Genomic DNA, 20,837 nt, shown 5'->3' on the forward strand with positions numbered 1-20,837 from the left:
GCTTTTCACTGTTAATGCCTTAGGAAATGCTTGCTCTGGTGTCTCCCCTTGGGTGCTTCTACTGGGCTCTGCTCATGTATTCACATAAGACCTGTCCCATCTATTATCTTATCTTAGATAAGATTAATAAAAAGGGATGGGAGTTATATTTATTTATTTATAATTCATATTGAACAAAAAAGGCAGTATGGGTTAAACTTGAATTAAATTATGTGTGTGTACCAAATACTTGCTGGATGCTTTTGTATTTATTCATGTAACTTATGATACAAGAAACTAATTGCAGTTAATAGCTGGCAGAGCCTTTTTTCCTTTTAAAAAGCTTGAAGGCAGAAACACCAGTTTCTAGTACAATGCCAGGAGTATAGAGTCAAATCAGGAGGATACAGCAGTGAGGAGAGTTCAAGCAACTTTCTCTCATACACCTTACCTGATTCACCATCTGCCTGGTAAATGTCAGCTTTCTTGAGTTATGCAAACAGGGAGCAAAATCTAGAGGAGATTGCTGGTTTGGGTGCTCAACACTGTAGCTCTGAGATTACATTTTTGGTCTTCTGCCCTTGTTTTAAAATCTGCCACTGCATTTTCTTATTTTCTTTAGTGAAACGGAGATTGAGCATGCAACACAAATAATTTCCAATACTTTTACCATTCATATATCTAAATCTGGTAAGTGTGAGAAATTTTCACTGACTTTAGAAATGTAACAAAAGTTACGTTGAAAAAGTTGTGAGCCAGGAAAGTTTGTTAATTTTAATTAAGAGTCCTGGTTACATTTCTTCTGTGTCCTTTATGAAAATACTACCTTGTTCACATCTCTTGCAGTGGCTGTTACAGGCTGTATTAAGTCAGCAGAGAGTTTTTAGACACTGCTCTGAGTGTCACATTGATGGAGACAGAGGGTGGGACTACAGATATTACATTCCGTTGATAGAATGACTCTGCTTTGTGCAAGATATTTTGACAGTGAGATTAAATTTTTCTTGTGTGTTCAAGACGAAATACTTTAACTTCAGTGACAAGAGGAGCTTTTCCAGCTTTTTATTCTTCAGTTTGCCTGGCAGATTGATTTATTGCAGATTATTTGCAGAACACGATCAGAAGACTCTTCTTCATTTTTGGCATTTTTAGTGGCATTGATTGTTGCTGCCATTCTTTTATTTCCACTTCTACTTGGTTTGCCCAGCCTTTGGGCTTCCCTGACCCAGAAGCTGGTGTGATCATCAAATGGCTTTGTGGAGAACCCATTCTGTGAAGTGATAAAAGATAGATTTCAGATTAAGCAGCAAACATACGTTGTGTTCACAGTATGATGCACAGACTGGTCACCCAAGGGAGAAGACACAGGGAGCAAATACCCAGGAGCAGTGACAGTGCCAGCTTGGGATGACAAAAGAAACTGTGGTATAAATTGCAATTCTTCTGCCAACCCACTATAGTCATTAGTGGCAAAGAGAGATAATTATGGGCCTGTCTTGTCCTGTTAAGTATTTATTACTGGTTATTTGAAGTCCCATGTGTTAGCTGTAAATAAAATGATTTTTCTCTGAACATTTTCAGTCTTGGAGTCACTGAATGGAGTTCATAAAGTGGCTGTTGAGTTGTGGCTGAAAGGGCTGCAAGGTGACAGTGGGAATGTTTACAGATTGCAGGTCAACATTCCCAGAAACATGAAAACAATTGTGTACCAGAGTGGTGTTTGATGGTCCTCTCAGTCCTTTCATGGTGGATTGGTGGCTTTATAAAGCCACATGCATTAAATATGGAATAAGTCAAACTCCTGAACTTTGGATACTGGAGATGTGCTTGCTTCCTGAACAATTGTACTAGTACACCTGCTGTGAATACAGGGCTTTAGAAACAGGCATTGCCTCAATTTCCCTTCCCTCAGCTGCTCTCGTCCTTCACTGCCATGAGCAGCTGGGTGGCTGCATATTTCCCTGGATCAGGAGCCTCATGTGGCAGTAGAGTGGTCTCTGAAGGTGTTGGGTGAGCAGATGACTGGGTGTCGTGCAAGTCAGGCTCAGAATGGGCATGAGTCTGTTGAGTCTCTGCTCTGCACTGTTTCTGGAGACAGTTGATTTCCTTCAAAATCTGTGTGTATACTTCAATTAAACAAATCCAGAAGTCAGAGGAAGATTCCTCACAGCGTGTCACCTGGTGAAGCTGTGCTTGCTGGGCAGCAGGTGTGACAGTACTTCTGAGGCATAAAGTGAACCGTGTTTCCTGGAGGTGCAGCAATGTCCTATGGGCAGTAACTGTCAGTGTAAGCTTGAACTTCTGCCAGTGAATTGCTACCACAAAGCTAATAAAGAGAGAAGACAAAGGCTTGCGAGGAGAGGTGCCGTGTTTTACTGTGCCAACTGTCCAGCTGAAAAGCCGAGAAAGCTTTGGGGTATTAAGGACTTTTGCATATGAAAATGGATAGGAAGTTTTATCTGGCTCTAGCAGCCACAGTGTGGTACTTTGGTCCTTGGATTTCATGGTGCTTGGGAATGGATCTCCACCTTTCTTTTGTTCAGTCTGCCTTGGGAGACAAAAAGCAGCCTGTCTGCAGAGTAGGAAAGCTCCGTGGCTTGTATGAGCAAGGGGAGACCAAGGAGCAGAGCCTAATCTTTAGGAGATATGCTAAAATTCATGGGGGTAAATCAGACTAGAGATAGAAAAAGATGTAGGGAAGCAAAATAGAGTAGACAGACCACAGATGTACTAAGGGGAGGATAGTAAAGAGTGAAGAAGATGAGAGCTGTTGGAAAACAATTCTGTTTTATCTTGACTCTAGGGAGGTGGGAGGGGTGGTAACTAACAGCCTGTGCTCTGAATACACAGTACTGATGCTCACTTAATTAACAGGGATTATAGGAGTTAGCATTACCTGTAGCACTTTGTTCAGCATCCTGGCTTCAAGATAGTAAAGATGAGTAGGTACCTCAAAAGACTACTGGAACCTGCAAAAATTACATGGGATATAATCTTCCCCCCTCATAAAAACATTTTGAATTTTTAAAGATCAGAAATCAGTTTAAATCCCAGCTCATTAGGTTTTTATCTTCCTTTTTGTTCAGCACTTTTTTTGGTATGACAAAACTACTAATTCAACATATTCTTGGATATTCCTTTTACCCCAGTGCATGTCTAACCCATATTTAAGTCCTAATAAATTTCGTATCATCAGTAGCATCATTGCTCCATTTATGCAGTACACGAAGTATCAATGTTCGTAACTTTTTAATAGATTTTTTTATTTTTCATTTTTATACTTTAAAATTTGACATCTTTAAGCTTTTCTGGTTTTATAATCATACAGTCCATATTTCTAGTTTACTTACCCTGTTAATAATTTATTTTCTAGGTTTTGAATATTTTTTCTCCTTTCTTGGATAAATAATAAAAATCTGTCTAGTCTCTTCATAAAACAGGTTTTCACTCCTCCAAGTACTTGCTTTCTCTGAATGCCCAAATTTCACAGAACCCATTTTTAATATGGGTTCCCAGCCTCTGCACTGCAATCCAGCTGATATATAGGGTCCAGCTACACAAATACAGTAGTTAAAGATTACCCTGTTTCTTATTATTGTTGCAGTCTAACTTTCTAGCTTTTCTTGTCAGAAATGTCAGAAATCTGAAGTGATCTCTCTGCAGTAGTCCTTACCTAAGTGCCCCTTCCAGGCTAATGCAAGTAAGGAGACAGGTTTATTTGCATTTTTCTGCACTGTTTGTAGTTAAGTTGCGTTCTGCAACTATTTGGTTTTAGTTGCATCTGTCTTCTGTGGCCATGGTGTAAGTTCATCTGGGACAGTTAGTTATCCTCTGCTGAACTCCTTTCTCCCAGTCTTGATTTAGCTAAAATAAATACCAATCTTTGAGCTGAATGTTTCTCTCTTTGACTCTTCACTTCCAGAGTTTGAGATCATTAGTAAGTAAGTTATTAATAGAAAACATTAGCAAATATAATACTGCTGCCACTTTTGGACTAATGAAGAAAGCTGTGTGCTACAAAAGTCATGAGTTAAACCATCTCTAACCAGGTAGTCCCATCAGCTTTCTGGTGTTCAAAGTTCATACCCAGGATGTTTTAGGCAAGCAGTCCTTAGTTTTCCAACTCTGGTTATTAATAGCTGCTGTTTTCAGTTAATTTCATATAGAATACTTGGTTCAATACTGCAGTTACTAATCTTTTCTTTAAGTATGTGCATGTGGGTGTCCTCTCCTGACAAGTTGGAAAGTAGCCTGGAAGCAAGGAAATATGAGAAGTGTGCTCCCTTGGCTCCCATATGCTGTCCATGCTCTGGAGACTTATTTCCCACTAGGACACTTTTCAGATCCCTGTCTTCAGGTGTGAAGTCCTGGTGTGGTGCCTGCTGGGGAAATCAGTGCCAGGTAGCAGGGTGGGCCGCTGTGAAGAGGGCAGGTGAAATAAAAGGAGGTGGTGGAACCCACAAGAACAGAAAGATGCTGGCATACTCATCAGCAAAGCTTGTCTAGACTAGGGGTATGAAAGCTTAGAAAGGAGATGTATAGATTTGCATTCATTTATATGCGTTGGGAGGTTAAGGTTTCAAACCAAATGTTTTTTCATCTGTTACACTATAAATTGCAATAATAGGAATTGACAACCTTAATTTCAGCCATCATGGCCTTACCCATACACACAACTTAGTAATTGTTTATGTTCTGTGTGCATGGTCCTGTGCATTTTGTCAGTCTTGATCATACCCAAACGTTAGTAGTGACCAGTGTTTCTGGAATATGATGCCTTGAGGCTCAAAAATCTGATTCCTCTTTTTTCTCACAAATTACTGTAAAGGGTAAAGCAAAGCTGTTAGAATTCAAATACTGTGATGTATAAGTACAAGCTAAATTGAACCAGAGTCCTTAGAACCTGTAAATAACGTGAAACTGAGAGCTTGTCAAAAAACTGCAGGTTGTTGGAAACTCACTTAAACTGCACGTGTCAAGATACAAATCTTGCAGGCAGCTTCCTGCATTGCTTGGTTCTTACATTATGAAATAAGGAAGATCCTTTTGGGTGTTTGCAATTCATGTTAGGAATTTGATTTCTGAAACATTGATGTAGAAGAGAGAGTATCTCAAACAGTTAATCCTTTTGCTGATTACATATGCAAAAGATGATGTAACTGTGGAAGCTTGTAAAGACATAGGGCCTTTGCTGAATAGTGTATGAGAGGATTGGAAATTGTTCCTAGGAAAACATTGCATTTATCAGCAGGAATTTGGCAACACATTTACCTTTGTGAACATTGCTAAATACCTGATACTTGCACATTTCATCCATTTCTAATCCCAGTTGACTCCATACTGGAGTCAGGACTTCTATCAGCAAACAGAAGCATTATTAGTTTTGCAATATACTTAGATTTATAGCTGGGAAGTTGAGTTTTAAAGTTCATTGGTGAGACTTGGCTGGGAGATGTTGCTGTAAAGTAAAGGATCTGCTTCTGAAATGGTTCCGATGAGGTAGTCTTTTGGCTGGAGTCACCATGATACATGCATAGAGTTGGGAAAAAGTTGTTGATTTGCTTAACTTGGACAAATAGTGAAATGGTAATGGAAATGGTAAAAATCAAAGAGAAACCTATGGTAGTCTGATTTGTAGTTTTCAAATTACAGGATACTCAAAAATGGGCATGTAGCATGGAGAACTAAGCATTAAAACATTACTTGTGTGTTAAAGTTGAGATAGAAAAACACTTAAACTGTTGTAAATAAGTCTTTAAAAGCTGTTTGGTAACATATATTGCAAATACTAGTAGTGCATGGGTTTTCTTGTGTGCTATTTGAAATGTGAAACACAACATGGGAAAGACTTGGTTTGTAGCGCAGAAATCTTGGCTAGAGAGGGGCAGAACAAAATCCCACTGCTTGGAATAATTTAATGTGCTTTAAAAAAAAGTATACTTTCTTTTATTGTCAATTTTCAAGGAAAATCAGGTTTCATTCTTTTACTGATGTTACTTCTTTACTGATGTTAGAACCAAATATTTGATACTTTACATTTCAGTGTTGACACACAAACTCATTTGAATGGTTACTTTCAATAGGAAGTGTAGAAATTTTGATTTATGTACACTGACTTGCTTTCTTTTGATGTATGATGCAGTTACTACTGTGAAAAGCTGTTTTATCTTTTTTGATTATCAATCATTTACTGTAAGACATTTCATACTTAGGGTTGAAGTGTGACTACTGTTTTAGGCAGTATAAAAGGTGTTCTCTTGCCTGTAACACTGAGATACAGTTTGCATTGAAATGGAAGTTTCCCTGACTTTATGTTTCAAATGAAGTGTCTGGAGTGTGGACATGGTACTGCCACCTGTATTGATGCTTCTAAGTCTTCCTTGGAGGGCCAAGGAGGGAGAGGGGTATTTTTGCTTCTTTCCAACTTTCTTCTGCTCTGAGCATTCTCTGCCTCCAGGCCTCTTCCCAAAGCAGAAATGCTCTAGTGCTTGTTTTGGACCAACTCTGAAGAGAGGTGTGCTGCCCTAGGGTAGCCAGAGGCCTGAATAGATTGGGCACAGGGTGGTACACAGAAGTGTTGTGGCTATGGAGGTAATACCCATTCTTAATATTTGGTATTTGGAGTTCTGTATAATACAGTAGCATTGCTATATAATTTCCTTGTATTTTGAAGTTCTTTTTTATATCAAATATTTTCATATCAGTACTTAAAGAAGAACTGAAAAGTGATTTTGTCAGATCAGTGCAGAATTTTAACAGGCATTGCACTCTGCCTACGTGCATGGGTTTGGAAGTTATGCAACCTCTTTTTATAGAGTTGTGTGTTCTGGTGATCTAGGATCTCAGTCAGTGTTTAGAAATACCAGTGTATTAGGAGCTATATATGATAAAAAACTTAGGTCATGACAAACTAATGTGTACCTCTAAGTATAAAAACATTTGTGGTAAGGTTCAAGTAGAAATGGCTTCCATCATTTTGTATACTGGCTTTAAAATTACTAGGTGGAAGAGGCTAAGTTGCTGTGACGTAGACCCATACACAGTGTGGTGATGGAAAGAACTTGCATGGAGATGTTGCATATTTAGTTCAGGGAAAGATGGCTGAGAACTGAGCACCCAGCACAGAAACAATTGCTATTGGATACCTGCAGACTGCAGCTGGGGGGAGAGGGAGGGCTGCAACAGGGCACATTGTCACCTTGCCACTGAGGGAGTGCCCTTCCTGACATACCAACAGGTCTTTATTCCAAATTGCAGAGGTGCTAGGTCATCAGAGTGCAATTGCTCAGTTTTTTTAGGATGAGAAAAATGCATTTTTTCTGCTCTCATTGTTGGAGGAGACTGGACTTCTTTTTCAGAAACATTACACACAGGAAAATCAATCTGAGGCAAACACCTGGCATGAAAAGAATTTGCCTGAATACTAATAGTTTGGCAACATTTAATAAGCAAATTAAAACAGTATGTAGTAATGGGAATTCAGCTGCAGTGATTACTGCCAGATCCACCAAGAATAATGGACTTGCATACCAACCCAGACTTACGACAAATATTGTGATTGTAGGTAACTAAATGACCATGGAATCTGGAGCAGAGAACCAGCAGAGTGGAGATGCAGCCGGTACAGAGGCAGAAACCCAACAGATGACAGTACAGGCACAACCACAGATTGCAACGTTAGCCCAGGTATAAAAATCATATGGTGTAATAGTTTTACTTATGATTAATATTTTTAAGAGGGATAATGTCTGCTCATGGGCCTGAGAGAAGATTGATACCATTCTGAAACACATGTGATGTATAGTTCTTTTAATATTTGTCTTCACATTTTTAAAGCAGTAGAGATTTTTGACTTCCCATCACATTAGGCTGTGTTAGTTCTAAAGAACTGTGTGTGTGTAAATTGTGTAATGTTAACACAGTAATGAATGAAAATATTTCTTGCATTCTTTACTGCAACCATACCACTGAAAGGTATTCTTCTCAATATATGTAATCTACTGTCTTTTTTATATTGACTGGATTGATTGTCTTGCTATTGTGTTTTCTCTTAAAAACTCCATAGTAATCAGTTTAATTCTGAAGAAAATGAACTGAATATGTAGATAAATAATGCAGCAAACACAACATTTTATCAGATGGGATTAATATTATGAGCATCATAATCAAGTGGAACAATCTGGCACTTGACAGCTCATGTTATCCTGCTGTCTCCACAGTTTCACAGAATTGTTGGCAAGTTAGAGGGACAAAAGTAGATGATTTGTTGTCCCCAAATTATTTTGGAGAGACAAGAAACACAATCCCAGCTACATCTCTGATTTTGGAACCGAGTTTCATTTTCTTATACACTGGTGGTTGGCAGAAGCAACCCCATTGTATAAATGACTACAGAACCTGTTTGTCTCTCTTCTTTAACCATTTAAATTGAAAACTAATTGTATTCTGCAAAGAGCATGCAGGTGTTTTTGATCTCATAGTTTATGGAATTAAATGTCATTTAAGTGGCTCAAGTGTTAAAACACTTAACATTTTATAAATGTTTTTAAAGTCATTGCACCTTTTGGTGCAATGCAAACTTCCAAACAAGTCCTGCCCTCTGTAGTCCATACACTTCCATTCAAGTGATAGTGCAGGGATTGGAGCTGTTTAAATGCACAGGCTGATTTTGTTGGGTGAAGCTGTAGTGTGAATTTACAAGTCACCAGCTGCCCTGCACCAGCTTGCCTCTTTGGGCAGTTTTCTCACTGTCTAACTTAGGCACAGGATGTAGGTGGTGTGAATAACACTTCAGTGTGAACTGAGTGGAAGTAGTTTATTTCTCTTGCAAAACCAGTTAACTGCTGCTCACTTGATGTGCTTTAAGGTTTAGTCCAGAGAACCAAGAATGTTTTACGTTTATATGCTAACATGCTAACCTTTAGGGAGCTGAACTTACAAGTATGTAGTGGGTGAAATGCACTTTACTTGGACATAATTATCCCAGTACTTGAATGAGACTTTTTTCCAAGTAAGAAAACACTATACAGGTATGGTTAAAATCCATGTGAACCACCATGTTGTCATTCACTATATAATTTACACCTTGGTTTTTCCCCAGCCTGTAGAGTTTGTGGAGGTGATAAAATAGTCTAAACATAATTCCTTGTGTTGTTCACATCAGTGTTATGTTACTATGATATTTTTAATAAGTGAAGTTGCAGTGTTTGGCATTAGGGAGTGCGCTCAGAGGCCTAGCCAAATCTAAATAACTAATTATAACAATTTAATTCTTCCATTATCTCTTGTATTATCTCTTGTAAGGTCACCCCTCTTGCAAGCTTAGTTTAATTGCTGTGTTTTAAGTGAGTTCAGGGTAGTTTTCAGAGTCAAAAGGAAACTCGTCCCAGTTCCACAAGGTATGAGTCAGAGACATGTGCGGAAGTTACACTCTGCTGTGGGCTTAATCCAACCACAGTGGCTTCCAGTTGATCAGCTTTGCTGTCATTGCCAAGGACTGTTTAGTCAGATGTGCATTATTAAGAAAGGTCGCTTGGTAAGAAATATAATTTGCTAGAGGAAAGTGCTCTCGTTAATCTCAGCCCCAGTTTCTCTCAGATATGAGTTAAGTAGCACCATGTAATGCTGCAGCTGCTTTCCTGAAGAAGGAAGGTAAAAGCAAAAGCAAATTGGTGGATTAGGGAGAGACAGCTGTGGAGGAGAGAGGTCTACGTGTAATTCCCTTTAATTTTGTTGTTAAGCAACATTTCATTTTAAGTGGTGGATGTTTATGGAAATTCAGAGATCAGCTATTGCAGCTTTTTGAGAACCACGTGTTCAAAGGGACAGCAGAGGATTTCCTTCTGCATCCAGTACATAGCAGCCCTTTGAGATTAGGTAGGACAGCAGCGCAGCGCTCTCTTGCACTGCAGCTATGTGGATCGATTTTTTTTAAAACACTGTTGAACCCTGGAGGATTGTTAGGTTTTCCAGACTTGGGTGACTAGAAGAAAGCTGGTGAGTCAGTGACCCATGACCTGGATGAGGTCTGCCAGAGCAGCTCACGCTTGCCTGCAGTCCTTCCCTGAGGACCGTGTCATGTGGGAGGAATGCACGCTGAGGGCTGGGTGTGCTGGCACCGCAGCCCTGGCACACTGCAGCCTTCCAGGAGCACCAGCCCCACACAGGCATCATGTCAGCAGACAGTTGTGAGTTCTTCATGTGCACTGGGCATTGGCCCAGCCATGGAGCATCCTTGGTATATGGCACTTCAGCCACCCAAAGTAGTTCCTGTGGCCTGCCAGGGTGAGACAGCCCTGTGCAGCGTGAACAGCTTTGTGCGGCTACTGCTGTCCCTGAAGCCCAAGCCATAATGTGCCATGCTGGGGTCAGCAGTGTATCCCTGTTGGCATAGCTGCCGTTCCATGCAGGTCTGTGCTGGAGAAACACGGTTGGGTTTAAAACATGGGTAGTTTTTCCTCATAGAAATAACTCTTGAAACTAGAGTTTGCTTTAACCTGTTACACAATGATCACGACTGCCTACAAAATGCTTAGTTCCACTGCAAACTCATGGGGTTTTTCTATCTGAACACATGGTCAGTTTTCTTCATTTACATGCATTTTGCTAGCTACTCATATGGCTTAATCTGTAGAAAGTGAAAGGTATGATTCCCTAAAAATGTTAAGTTCTTGCATCTGGCAAACTCTTTGCATTTTTCTGAGTGAGAACAAAAATAGCTCCACTCCCATATGTTTCTGCCTCTGACTCAGCAGTGTCTGTAGGAGTACACTTGAGTCTGAGCAGTATCTAAGTGAAGTAAAAGGTAATGATGTGTTTGTATCAGGTTACCTCAAAATAGAGGCACTTGTGTTTTTCTTATTCTTGTCAGTGATTTTACAAATTATGTTTGAGCCTGCAGAAATTCTGCATTAGATTATTTTGTGAAGTAGGTCAGGTATTGGGCTCAGGCAGTTCAGGGGGTTTTATATTACACTGAAACATTTGGGTCATCTGACTGGGGTCTCGAAGAGACATAGTTCTTTCACCAAAACAAATACTGAGCTAAGGAGCTTTTGCAATAACCTAATTTATGCTCACTGTCTCTTCTTTGCAGGTATCTATGCCAGCAGCTCATGCAACATCTTCTGCACCCACGGTGACCTTAGTTCAGCTGCCCAATGGGCAGACGGTTCAAGTGCATGGAGTAATTCAGGCTGCCCAGCCATCAGTTATTCAGTCTCCACAAGTCCAGACAGTTCAGGTACTGACTGAAGAAATTCCTAATATGTGAATTGGGCCTTTGAAATAGGCCTGTCATTGCACTGGTTTTAATGTGTTTGTGTCCTGGATTGTGTTTTTGCAAATCTGTACAGTATTTGCTACTCTGACTGTTTTCTGTTCTGGCTTAACCACTTTTCATTTTCAAACATGGCTGAGTTTCATTTCCCTCTAGAGTTTGTTTGGTGAGTTTAACAGCTTTATGGTTTTTCTTACAGTGTTACTCTACACTTTCTCTCTACTGTGTTTCCATACATTTTTATTGAGTAAGAGTTCATACTATCCTGAAGCAAACAAAAGGATGATTTTTTTTTTAAATAATGTAATTTTTAATAATTAATGAGGCCAGTATTCTAGAATGAGAGTCTTTGCTCCATAAGAAGAAAAATTGCTTTGCATTGGTCTCTATATGGTACTGGTTCTTAAAACAAACCCATCAGTTGCTACATTGAAATGGTTTTAAAATGTGCTGGTTGAGTGTTGTGTGCTTTGTAAAGCCTTAGCATTTTCTTTTCTGTAAAGCAAGACAGGTAGTGCAATATGGTGAGGTAGCCTGAAGATAGAGGAGACAAGTAGTCTGAAATCGTTAAAACCTCTAACTTGCTTTTTATTCACTTGAAGTTCGGTGTTTCTAAATGCAGAAATTTTTTGATGTACAGCAGCTACACAAGACAAGGACTGTACATTATTCATTTGCTGGTTAGAACAATAAGCGCAAAAAAAGTTTACTTTCAAAAAGTAGGTACTATGACTTTTTGATACAGATATTCAACTGGATATTATTTAAAAAAATAAGGTATGCATATTTTAAAACTAGGCCATTCTGATAATAATCTTTTTTTTTCCTTCTCAACTTCAGTACTGGGTTTGTGCCAGGCTCTACCATCCTCAGCCATTGCAGTTTTAGAGTTTAGAGTTTTAATTTATCAGAGGTGAGCAGTTTTGATATACGTGTACAGGTTGCTACCCTGGAGGTAGAAGATAAGAGACTGACAATGAAGCCATACTTGGAATTCACCTGCTTCAATGCAGATCTATTGTGTTTTGATATTCAGAGCCCAGTAGTTCACAGTCAGCCTTGGACATATTCAGGCCCTCTATCTGACAGTTGTGAGATGTGGGTGCCAGCGAGATTTTTGAGCCTTTAGGAACCTTCTCTACAGTGCACAAATTGTCAGTATGTGAGCTCTGTTTCTCACATAAGCATCATTAGCTTTTATAGATTTGGTCATGCACATTTTTAATTTAAAATTATCTAAATTATTTTAATTTATTTTTTTTTTATTTTAGCTTTCCTGCCTAAACATTTTGCTTTGTTTAGCACAGATATTCAGAATTGCATCGTTATGTTATTTTTTAATATCTTCATGTATGACATTTTCCTGGCAATTTCCCCCGTAAAAGGCAGTCTCTCTTTAGCATATCTACTTCATTATTTATCAACTCATATTTTTTCAGTATTTTATTCTTTGTTTCCAAATGTCTCTGCTACCTTAATTTGGTTTAGTTATTCTCTCTGTAAGTTTTACTAAAAAAATCCTTCTTTCCATGCAATGGATGAAAACAAAACATTATGGAGGCAAAAACCGCATGGTGTTAACTTTTGTTTTCTTTTTGGGGTATTTAAATTATAAAGAACGTTCTGATGGGCAAATCACTGACTGGTCATTCTTTACTGGATCTATTATTAAGCAGTAACTTTCTGTTCATTGTCTAGATAGAGTACTTGCATTGTGGTGTTTTTCACAGGATGTCAACATTTCCTTAAAATAAAGGCATTGGAAGTGTCTTGTTAAATTTGATTGCTGTTCTTATTTACAGATCTCCACTATAGCAGAAAGTGAAGATTCACAAGAATCAGTAGACAGTGTCACAGACTCACAGAAACGAAGAGAAATTCTGTCCAGACGACCCTCCTACAGGTATGGAGGTTAAAGCAGAAGCATCTTGCTTAATGGATGGGTGCATTCACATGGAGATACAAACAGTGGGGTTGTATTTTTATTATTTTTATCTTTACCATTTAACTGATATCTCTCTTCTGTGAAGTCTTGGCATTGGAATATGGAATGTGTCCATGGAATAGGATGTAAAGAGATAAGCAAATAGGAGGAAGAAGAAACCTCAGCAGTTGTACTCACTAAAGACAGAAGTGAGCTGAGAATATGCTAATTGCCACTTTTCACAGAATTGAGGTATCATTGTGATAGATGCCTTAGAAATAGCTTTAATGAATACTTAATACACAAAATACACTGAAGCTTTGCAAAAAGTGACTTCTGTGTAATCTGCAGTCTGCAAAAAATCAACTACTGCTTTTCATTATTGTTGAAATGCTAGCAGCAATCAAACTTAATTCCTTTCTCCCATGAGACCTAAGGAAGACCTAAGGAAGTTAGGTCTCATAGCTCAGAGGAAATTTCTGCTTGAGCAAAATAGTTTGTGTTTAAAGTTCATGAAAGCGTGTTTTAAGTATGAGTTGAATAGAGTGAAAAGCATCTAGTGTCTCTTTTTCTCATAGCAAGTACCTCTGGCAAAACCAGCTGAGGTTCTCCTTCACATGGTGTGTCATGTTACTTTATTAACTAAGCCTTTGTACAGCTTTTTGTGTCTGTACTAAATCTCACTTTCATTCTTAAAATATGCTAAATAGCCATAAGGAACAGCTCTGGGGTTCAGTAGATTTTAAGTGACCTCTGACTTCCTTCTGCTTTAGAAAATTCAGATGCACCTTTTTCCATTATGAGCATAGCCTTGGAAATAGAAGCTGGGCTGTAGGCCTGAGCATATCTCAACCATGATGCTTTTTTAGCACTTGGGAGATTATTGTCTGCCTTGTCCAGCAGCCTTCAAGGCTGTTCTGCCCAAAATAGTGAAAATTGTTGCTGAAGATCCCTAGCCATAATAGATCTTAAGGGAAAATATTTTCATTTGCAAGGAGTAGTGTTAACTTCAAGGCTGCCACAGGTTCCCTTTAGTCTGCTTCTGCAGCAAGACACTTGATTTTACTATATATGGAAGAGTGGCTGTATATGGTGAGAAAACAGACCTAAGTAAACAAGCAGCAAAACTGAGAAGAGGGTGCTTGTGCATGCTGGCTTCTCATTGAGATGAACTCCTTTGCACACACTGGTGGCACAACACAGCCTCTGTTTTCAATCCAGATTGTGGTGACACAGCAACACTTGGTAGATGCAAAACTTCTGTATGAAGCTCAGACTCTGAGCTGGTGTTGGTTAGGTCAGAAAGGCTTTGCCAGATCACTGCTGTCTTTGGTGACTTCCCAGCTGGCATTATTCAATCTGCTGTAACTGGCCCCAGATACAAGATAGGTGCAGATATGTTCACAGAATTGAAAGCTATACCTCTTCCACAAAAACTTCTCTGTGCTTCTGCTACTAAAGTATCTCATGTATTCCATGTCAGTTCATAGCTCCTACATTTGTAAAGCTGCCGTCTTATCCTTTACCTTAAATCCATCGTTTTAACCACTGTGTCATAATGACAGGAGGTTAAAAGGTGATTTTTTATTTCCTTGGATTTTGTTCTTCATCATCCCTGCTTTCTCCATATTTTTTCATATGTTTCATTCACTAGTTTCTGGTCTAACACGTAGATTGCAAACTCTTTGTATGGGATTTTTTTATTTGTCCAAGTGATTTTTCGCACAGTGTTGTGCAGTGCTGGGGTTTCTTGCATGCACACAAAGTCAAAACAGCAACAGCAAAGCTCTTTTGGTCAAGCTGCTAAGCAGGATGACTGCTCTCCCCACATAGCTTCATACAAGTGTTCTGGCTCCCACAGCCTTAGGAGGCTTGTGTAAGAAAGTAGTGTTGTCTTGGAACTTGGGGTCTACAGCTCTGTTCACTTCATTCCATTGAGTTCCTGTGCCAATCCACTGGAAAACATAGAAGGAGAATTACAAAAAATAATTGCCTTTTACCTAAGAGCATTACATTTACCCAAGGGCATTTACTGCATTTTGCAGTGACATAATAGAATGTGCCAGCAGCGAAAAGGGCTTGGCAGTCCTCTGAGGATGGACAGCGTTTGATGTCAGTGATGCAAATTGCAATGACTGCTGTGGTCAGTCCACTGTCATGTTGAGTGGCACCTGTAGCAGTGATGTTGTAGAAGTTTTGACTTTGGATAATTAGCTCATAGAAATAATGAAACAATCCGTTCTTTACCCATGAACTTTCTCAGGCAGGGCACCTGTGAACATAACTGCGAGACTGTTCTCAAACATTGGGTATTGTCTCCCAGGCAGGTGTTAAATGATGAACTGCTGGCTCTCTGCAAGCATTCCTGCTAACTCCCTTGGTACTCAGCTCTCTGGCTGAGGTGTTTATAGTCTTTGAAACGGAGCAGTTCCCCCAGTGTGAGGAGACAGGTTCTGACTTTTTTTTCAAATGTTTATATAGCTAAAAGCAGGAAACAAATAAAAATGGATGAGAGAAACATGCTCTGAAGAAAAAGGGAAGGTTGTAATAGCTATATAGTGGGTTTTGACAAGCACAGCTGTTCTGTGCTGGCTCCCTTGCCCATCAGTGCTTGGCATTTTGAACGATCCTCTCCAATAAGAGTTTGAAGATAGTGTGTGGTTTTCATTCTCCACTCATATTTTCCTTGTTGGCTTGCTGCACTTCACAGTTTTCCCCAGCACTGTGTATCAGATAGACTATTTTTCTCCCCCAATTTTTATTAAAATCTCTACAACACACTGTCTTTGCCAGAAAAATTTTGAATGACTTGTCCTCAGACGCCCCAGGAGTGCCAAGGATCGAAGAAGAAAAGTCTGAAGAGGAAACAGCAGCACCTGCCATCGCCACTGTTACGGTGCCAACTCCCATTTACCAAACCAGCAGTGGGCAGTACAGTATGTAGTCTGAATTTCTCAGTGGTGCTAGTAAGTGGGGATGAGAAGATGAAGAACTATTATTTCTTTAACTGTTGTTTGGACTAGGACAAAGCAGGAGGTGAAAAAAATATTTATTTTGACTGTTAACCAGACCTTTTAAAGACATTTCTATTGTAAGTGTTTGAAAGGCTTGATTAACATTCTGGGACTGCCTTCCACTTGGTGCAGCAAATATGCATCCTGGGACAAAACAGGAACTAACCATAATGCTATTATAAACTTCTTCACTTCAGGAACTAGATGGGGGAATTCAGAAGTTTCTTCTTTTTCTTGGCAGATCATTAACACTTGTTCACAAACTGTAACATCATCATTAGAAAAAACTGTTACAGTCTGCAATTACATTTTCAGAAAGTCCTGAAAAAATAAGGACATCAACAACCTTAATATATGTCATAAATACATATTTCTGTGTTTTCTTTATTTGTTAGATTTTATAGATACAGTGTTTTGGCTTGAAGAATGGCAGTAAAGATAAGACCCATGCTGTCTCACACTAACACATACAGTAGGAGACATACACAACACATACAAAAGAGAGAAAGAGCTACATGTTTACATCTGTCTCTTAAAATCTCTTTAAAATTTTGTATCTCTGTTTACTCCTTAACCCCTTTGCCTTGTACCCTGCTTAATTTTATTGAAACGGATGTGGTTAATTCTGATTCCTATTATAACTGTAAAATAACTGCGTGTCAACTGCAGACACTTGAGATTTTGGTGTGTCTGCATATAGGAACGCAGTGAAATTCCATGAGTCACAAAAGGGGCAATGTCCCAGTATGCCTGCATGACAGGATTGAGAGAAAGAAAGGAGAAAATCCAGCAAAGTTAAGACTGCCTGAACCAAGCTGTACTTTTATGAATGAAAAAACAGCTAGGAAGGGTCTGAGGAAGTTGTAGCGAAGGGGGGACACAATCAGAAGAAAAAAAAAAAGCGCCAAATCAAGAAGAAAGTGAAAAACAAGATGGATAGCACTAGCAGCAGAGGAGACTGAAGGGCATAAAGCACAGAAGATGAGAGGAGTTTCAGATGAGAAGAAAAAGTAAGGACTGAGAAAAACACCTAAACCAACCAAGAAGAAAATCTTAACAAATTAAAAAGTATTCCTTGGGAATGGATTGTAGCTATTCTGTGTGATTCTGTTTTACTAGAGAAACTGATTTGTATTTCAGGCTGTGGGTTTTGGGCCTCGCAAACGTTTGAAAACTTACCTTTCAAAGGATGATTTCTTTCATGTACGTTGAAGCCATGGGTTTTATTTAGGGGTATGTAAGGGTTCAAAGGATTTATCTTAGATTAGTATTCTTCCATAATTAGGTTTAATACTGTAAGTTAATGAGTGAATTAGTGTCTTAAACGCTGGGTTCATTTTTTCTGTCTGCAGTTGCCATCACCCAGGGAGGAGCAATACAGTTGTCTAACAATGGCACAGATGGAGTACAAGGTCTCCAGACATTGACGATGACCAATGCAGCTGCAACCCAACCTGGCACCACCATTTTACAATATGCACAGACCACAGATGGACAACAGATACTTGTACCCAGCAACCAAGTTGTTGTACAAGGTGAGAAACTTCACAGCCAGTCATTCTGTGTAACATTTTCTCTATGCTGATATAAGTTGCGAATCTGACCCCTTCAAATGTGTCAGGAAACAGAATTAACAGCTTTGTCACAGATAAGTCCATAAAATTACTGAAGTTCTGGACAAAGCTGTTCGTCATATTTTCTTGAAGCCTTTCCCTTTAGATTGGTAGAACTGTGGATATTTGAGGTTTAATATATTTATTTTTGCTTTTTCATGCTGCATTTTTGCTTTTTGAGTTCTCTCATATGTGCAACAATAGGAAATTTAAAGCAAGCATTAAAGATAGAAGGATATTTGATTCTTTCTAAAGGGGCACTTTTTAATTTATTAGCAATTTCTCCCCTTTTTCAATTGCAAGTCATAATTTCTTCCTACTGTGACTTTTGTAGCTAGTCACTGAGTGACTCTCAGTTGGTGAGTCTTGGAATCAGAACAATTAGGAGAGTACCTTAAGTGATCATTTGGTCTAGCCCTCAACTTGGCAGAGTTACTTTTGCATAGAATAAGTTGTGGGGAGCTATTGTGTCAAAATACATATTTTGGTTAATTAAAAATTGAGGAGTGTTACAGAATTTTTACTGAAAATAACAGAAGTGTACCCCTCCTTCTATGGTTGTTAAGTAGTTGATTTGAAAGTTATCCAGTGAAGAATTTACCAGTTTGCATTGATCTTTGAGTTTTTATGTTCTTTAGGACATATGATTTCTTTAGGTAGTATTGTGGTTTTTTATAAGCTCAGGCAATATTAACACTCTCCTAAGTGTGTGAAATAAAAGAAAGCCAAGACCTTACTCATTCTGGAGAGGCAGTAGAGTGCACTGTCCATCTCTTGTGGGAGTAAATGCTACATTTTTACACCTTTTTTTCTATGCTAGATACCTACACGTGCAGTTCCTCCTTTTCCAGGCAGACATTTGGAGCATAACTAGAAATAGTGACAGCATCCTTCTCTAGAAATGCTAGAACTGCCTGAAAACCAGAGAAGTACAAAGAAATACAGTAAGGGAGAAAGAAGCACGGCTATACCACAAGACAAATCAATTTGTCAAGCACAAGTGAAGACTTCTCCAGGAGGAATGCCCAAAACCTTGCATGTATTAACAGACTAAGCCTGAGGTAGCAGTGATGACCCAGATGATGGCCATCCCTCCTGAGCTGTGGCCCAAGGTGCACAGTTAGAGAGGTGACTGGGTCAGAGAGGTGACTGTGTTAGAGATGTGACAGCTTAGAGACATGAGTAGATGCTCTCCACAGCACGTGTGACAGCACTGTCACCAGACTGATGTCATGTGTGTCCCTGCAGCTGCCTCAGGAGATGTGCAGACCTACCAGATCCGCACCGCCCCGACCAGCACCATTGCACCAGGAGTAGTCATGGCATCCTCCCCAGCACTTCCAACCCAGCCGGCAGAAGAGGCTGCACGGAAGAGAGAAGTGCGTCTAATGAAGAACAGGCACGTACACTCAGATCACTTTTTTTTTCCCAGTCAGCTCTGCATAGGCCTAGTGTGTCAAGCACTAAGAGTCCTGATCTTTCCTAGTTGCATTATGAAATGCTTTATGAAGAATTTGCCTTTATTTAAAGATGCAGAGCAAAAATGCACATCTACTAGTGCTGTGTGTTGCGCCTGAAACCTTGAGTAAAGTGTCAGACTCATTCTGTGAGGTGTGTGAATTTGATTGTTGCAGTAAGGAGAAAAGCAGTTGGTGAGATTCTTTTATGACTGCAGATATGTCCTTATAAACACCAAGATGAGTTGCTTTTTAGGAGTTAAATTCATGTGGTTTAACTTTTCCTGAATTCTTTCCCTTAGCCTTCTGCATGCATTCTCCTTGCTGCTGGGCCCACGTGTGCTCTTCCTGAGTACTTTATTGATTGTCTCACTTGTTCTTTTAGCTGCTTTGGGTTTTCTCCTCCAGGGGCAGAAGGGCTCAAGCAAAGGCTAAATGAGCAGCTATTCGTTTTAATTGAAGTCCTGTGGAGCCAGTAGTGGCAGCAGAGGGGCTAAAAGAAAGGTAAAGACTTGATCCTGTAGGATTCAGTGTGTGAGGAGGAACAGCTAAGCTTAGGGGTGGGAGTGGGTGGAGGTAGCAAAGGAAAGGAGCAGTAGGGAAAAGCTGAGCAGTTGATGCTCATGAAGCCTGTTGCTGTGGGAGTGGGAAGGGGCAGACTTGAATTAGCCCATCACACCAAGCTTGTACTCTTACCCACGGGCCACAGATTGGAGCCTGTGTGTTAAACTGTGACACTGACCCAGTGCGCCTGGCCCTTCTGAGCAGAGGAAGCCCCCTGGAAGCCTTGTTAACTTCATCTGTCAGTCTGAAAAAACTGATGTTGTACAGGTTCATTTATCTTCTGTAGGTTGCTATGCTGTGAACACAATAGAAACTTACTTAGCAGACTCAGTGCTTATACGAGGGCCTTTAATGAAGCAAATAATGATGAACAGCAGAGTTCACTTTTTTAAAAAGGTTTTTGTACAGAATGTCATCCATCTCCCTTTTCATATAGTTTTCTCATACCAGTGAATAGTAGATATCACCCTTTCAGGCTCTGCATTTGAAAAAAAAATTAGTTAGAATCACAGAATACCCTCATTTAGTCATCAGTCTTATTCCAGTAAAAGAAAGCTTTTGTGTTTGTGAAAACAATGGGGAATTACCCCACTTGAGTTAAATTGACAGCTTTTGCAACAGTATCATGTTGCATGGGGTGCTTTTAGCCTGTCTGCTTAATAGATATTTGTAAATCTAAGCTCCATAGCAAAGTGGGGAAAAAGGATAGAGAGGCAGATGGTAAGGTGGCACTTACTGCAGGATTATAGTGTAAATATTCATAGATATTATTGTGCAAATTTTCTGTATAAATTTTACATTTTTAAAGCTCTGTTGTAATTCAGTAGAACTCTGGCTGTTCATAATGAACAACTAGCACACAGAGACTTGGGGTTTCTTAATATACACAGCCTAAGCTGGAAAAAAATCACAGAAAGAAAATGTTATCGTCCAAGGAGTCATGTTAGTAGTTTGCACTGGGAGGCACTTCCTGATCCACCAGTACTTAATCTTTTGGTAACAGCCCAA

The 20,837-nt window shown here is 39.4% G+C and overlaps 1 protein-coding gene across 5 annotated transcripts in view; it reads left to right on the forward strand.

Annotated features, from left to right (window-relative positions):
- The window catches only part of CREB1 (cAMP responsive element binding protein 1), a 40,118-nt gene that overhangs the window by 11,407 nt on the left and 7,874 nt on the right, over positions 1-20,837 (forward strand). For 2 of the 5 annotated variants that reach the window (XM_088058964.1, XM_014249368.2), the window contains 6 exons: positions 7,544-7,665; positions 11,075-11,221; positions 13,060-13,160; positions 15,975-16,117; positions 17,548-17,730; positions 19,057-19,457. In XM_088058964.1, coding sequence (XP_087915090.1) covers positions 7,552-7,665; positions 11,075-11,221; positions 13,060-13,160; positions 15,975-16,117; positions 17,548-17,730; positions 19,057-19,385 — 1,017 coding nt within the window. In that variant the 5' untranslated portion in view covers positions 7,544-7,551 and the 3' untranslated portion in view covers positions 19,386-19,457. Of the gene's footprint in view, positions 1-7,543; positions 7,666-11,074; positions 11,222-13,059; positions 13,161-15,974; positions 16,118-17,547; positions 17,731-19,056; positions 19,463-20,837 lie in introns of those variants that run through there. The other 3 variants (XM_088058963.1, XM_005519889.3, XM_088058965.1) reach the window with 3 other exon arrangements.

This window comes from Pseudopodoces humilis, chromosome 8 (genome assembly GCF_049639895.1).
Source record: "Pseudopodoces humilis isolate 2021_Gansu_Grassland_sample_001 chromosome 8, ASM4963989v1, whole genome shotgun sequence".
Classification (NCBI taxonomy): domain Eukaryota; kingdom Metazoa; phylum Chordata; class Aves; order Passeriformes; family Paridae; genus Pseudopodoces; species Pseudopodoces humilis.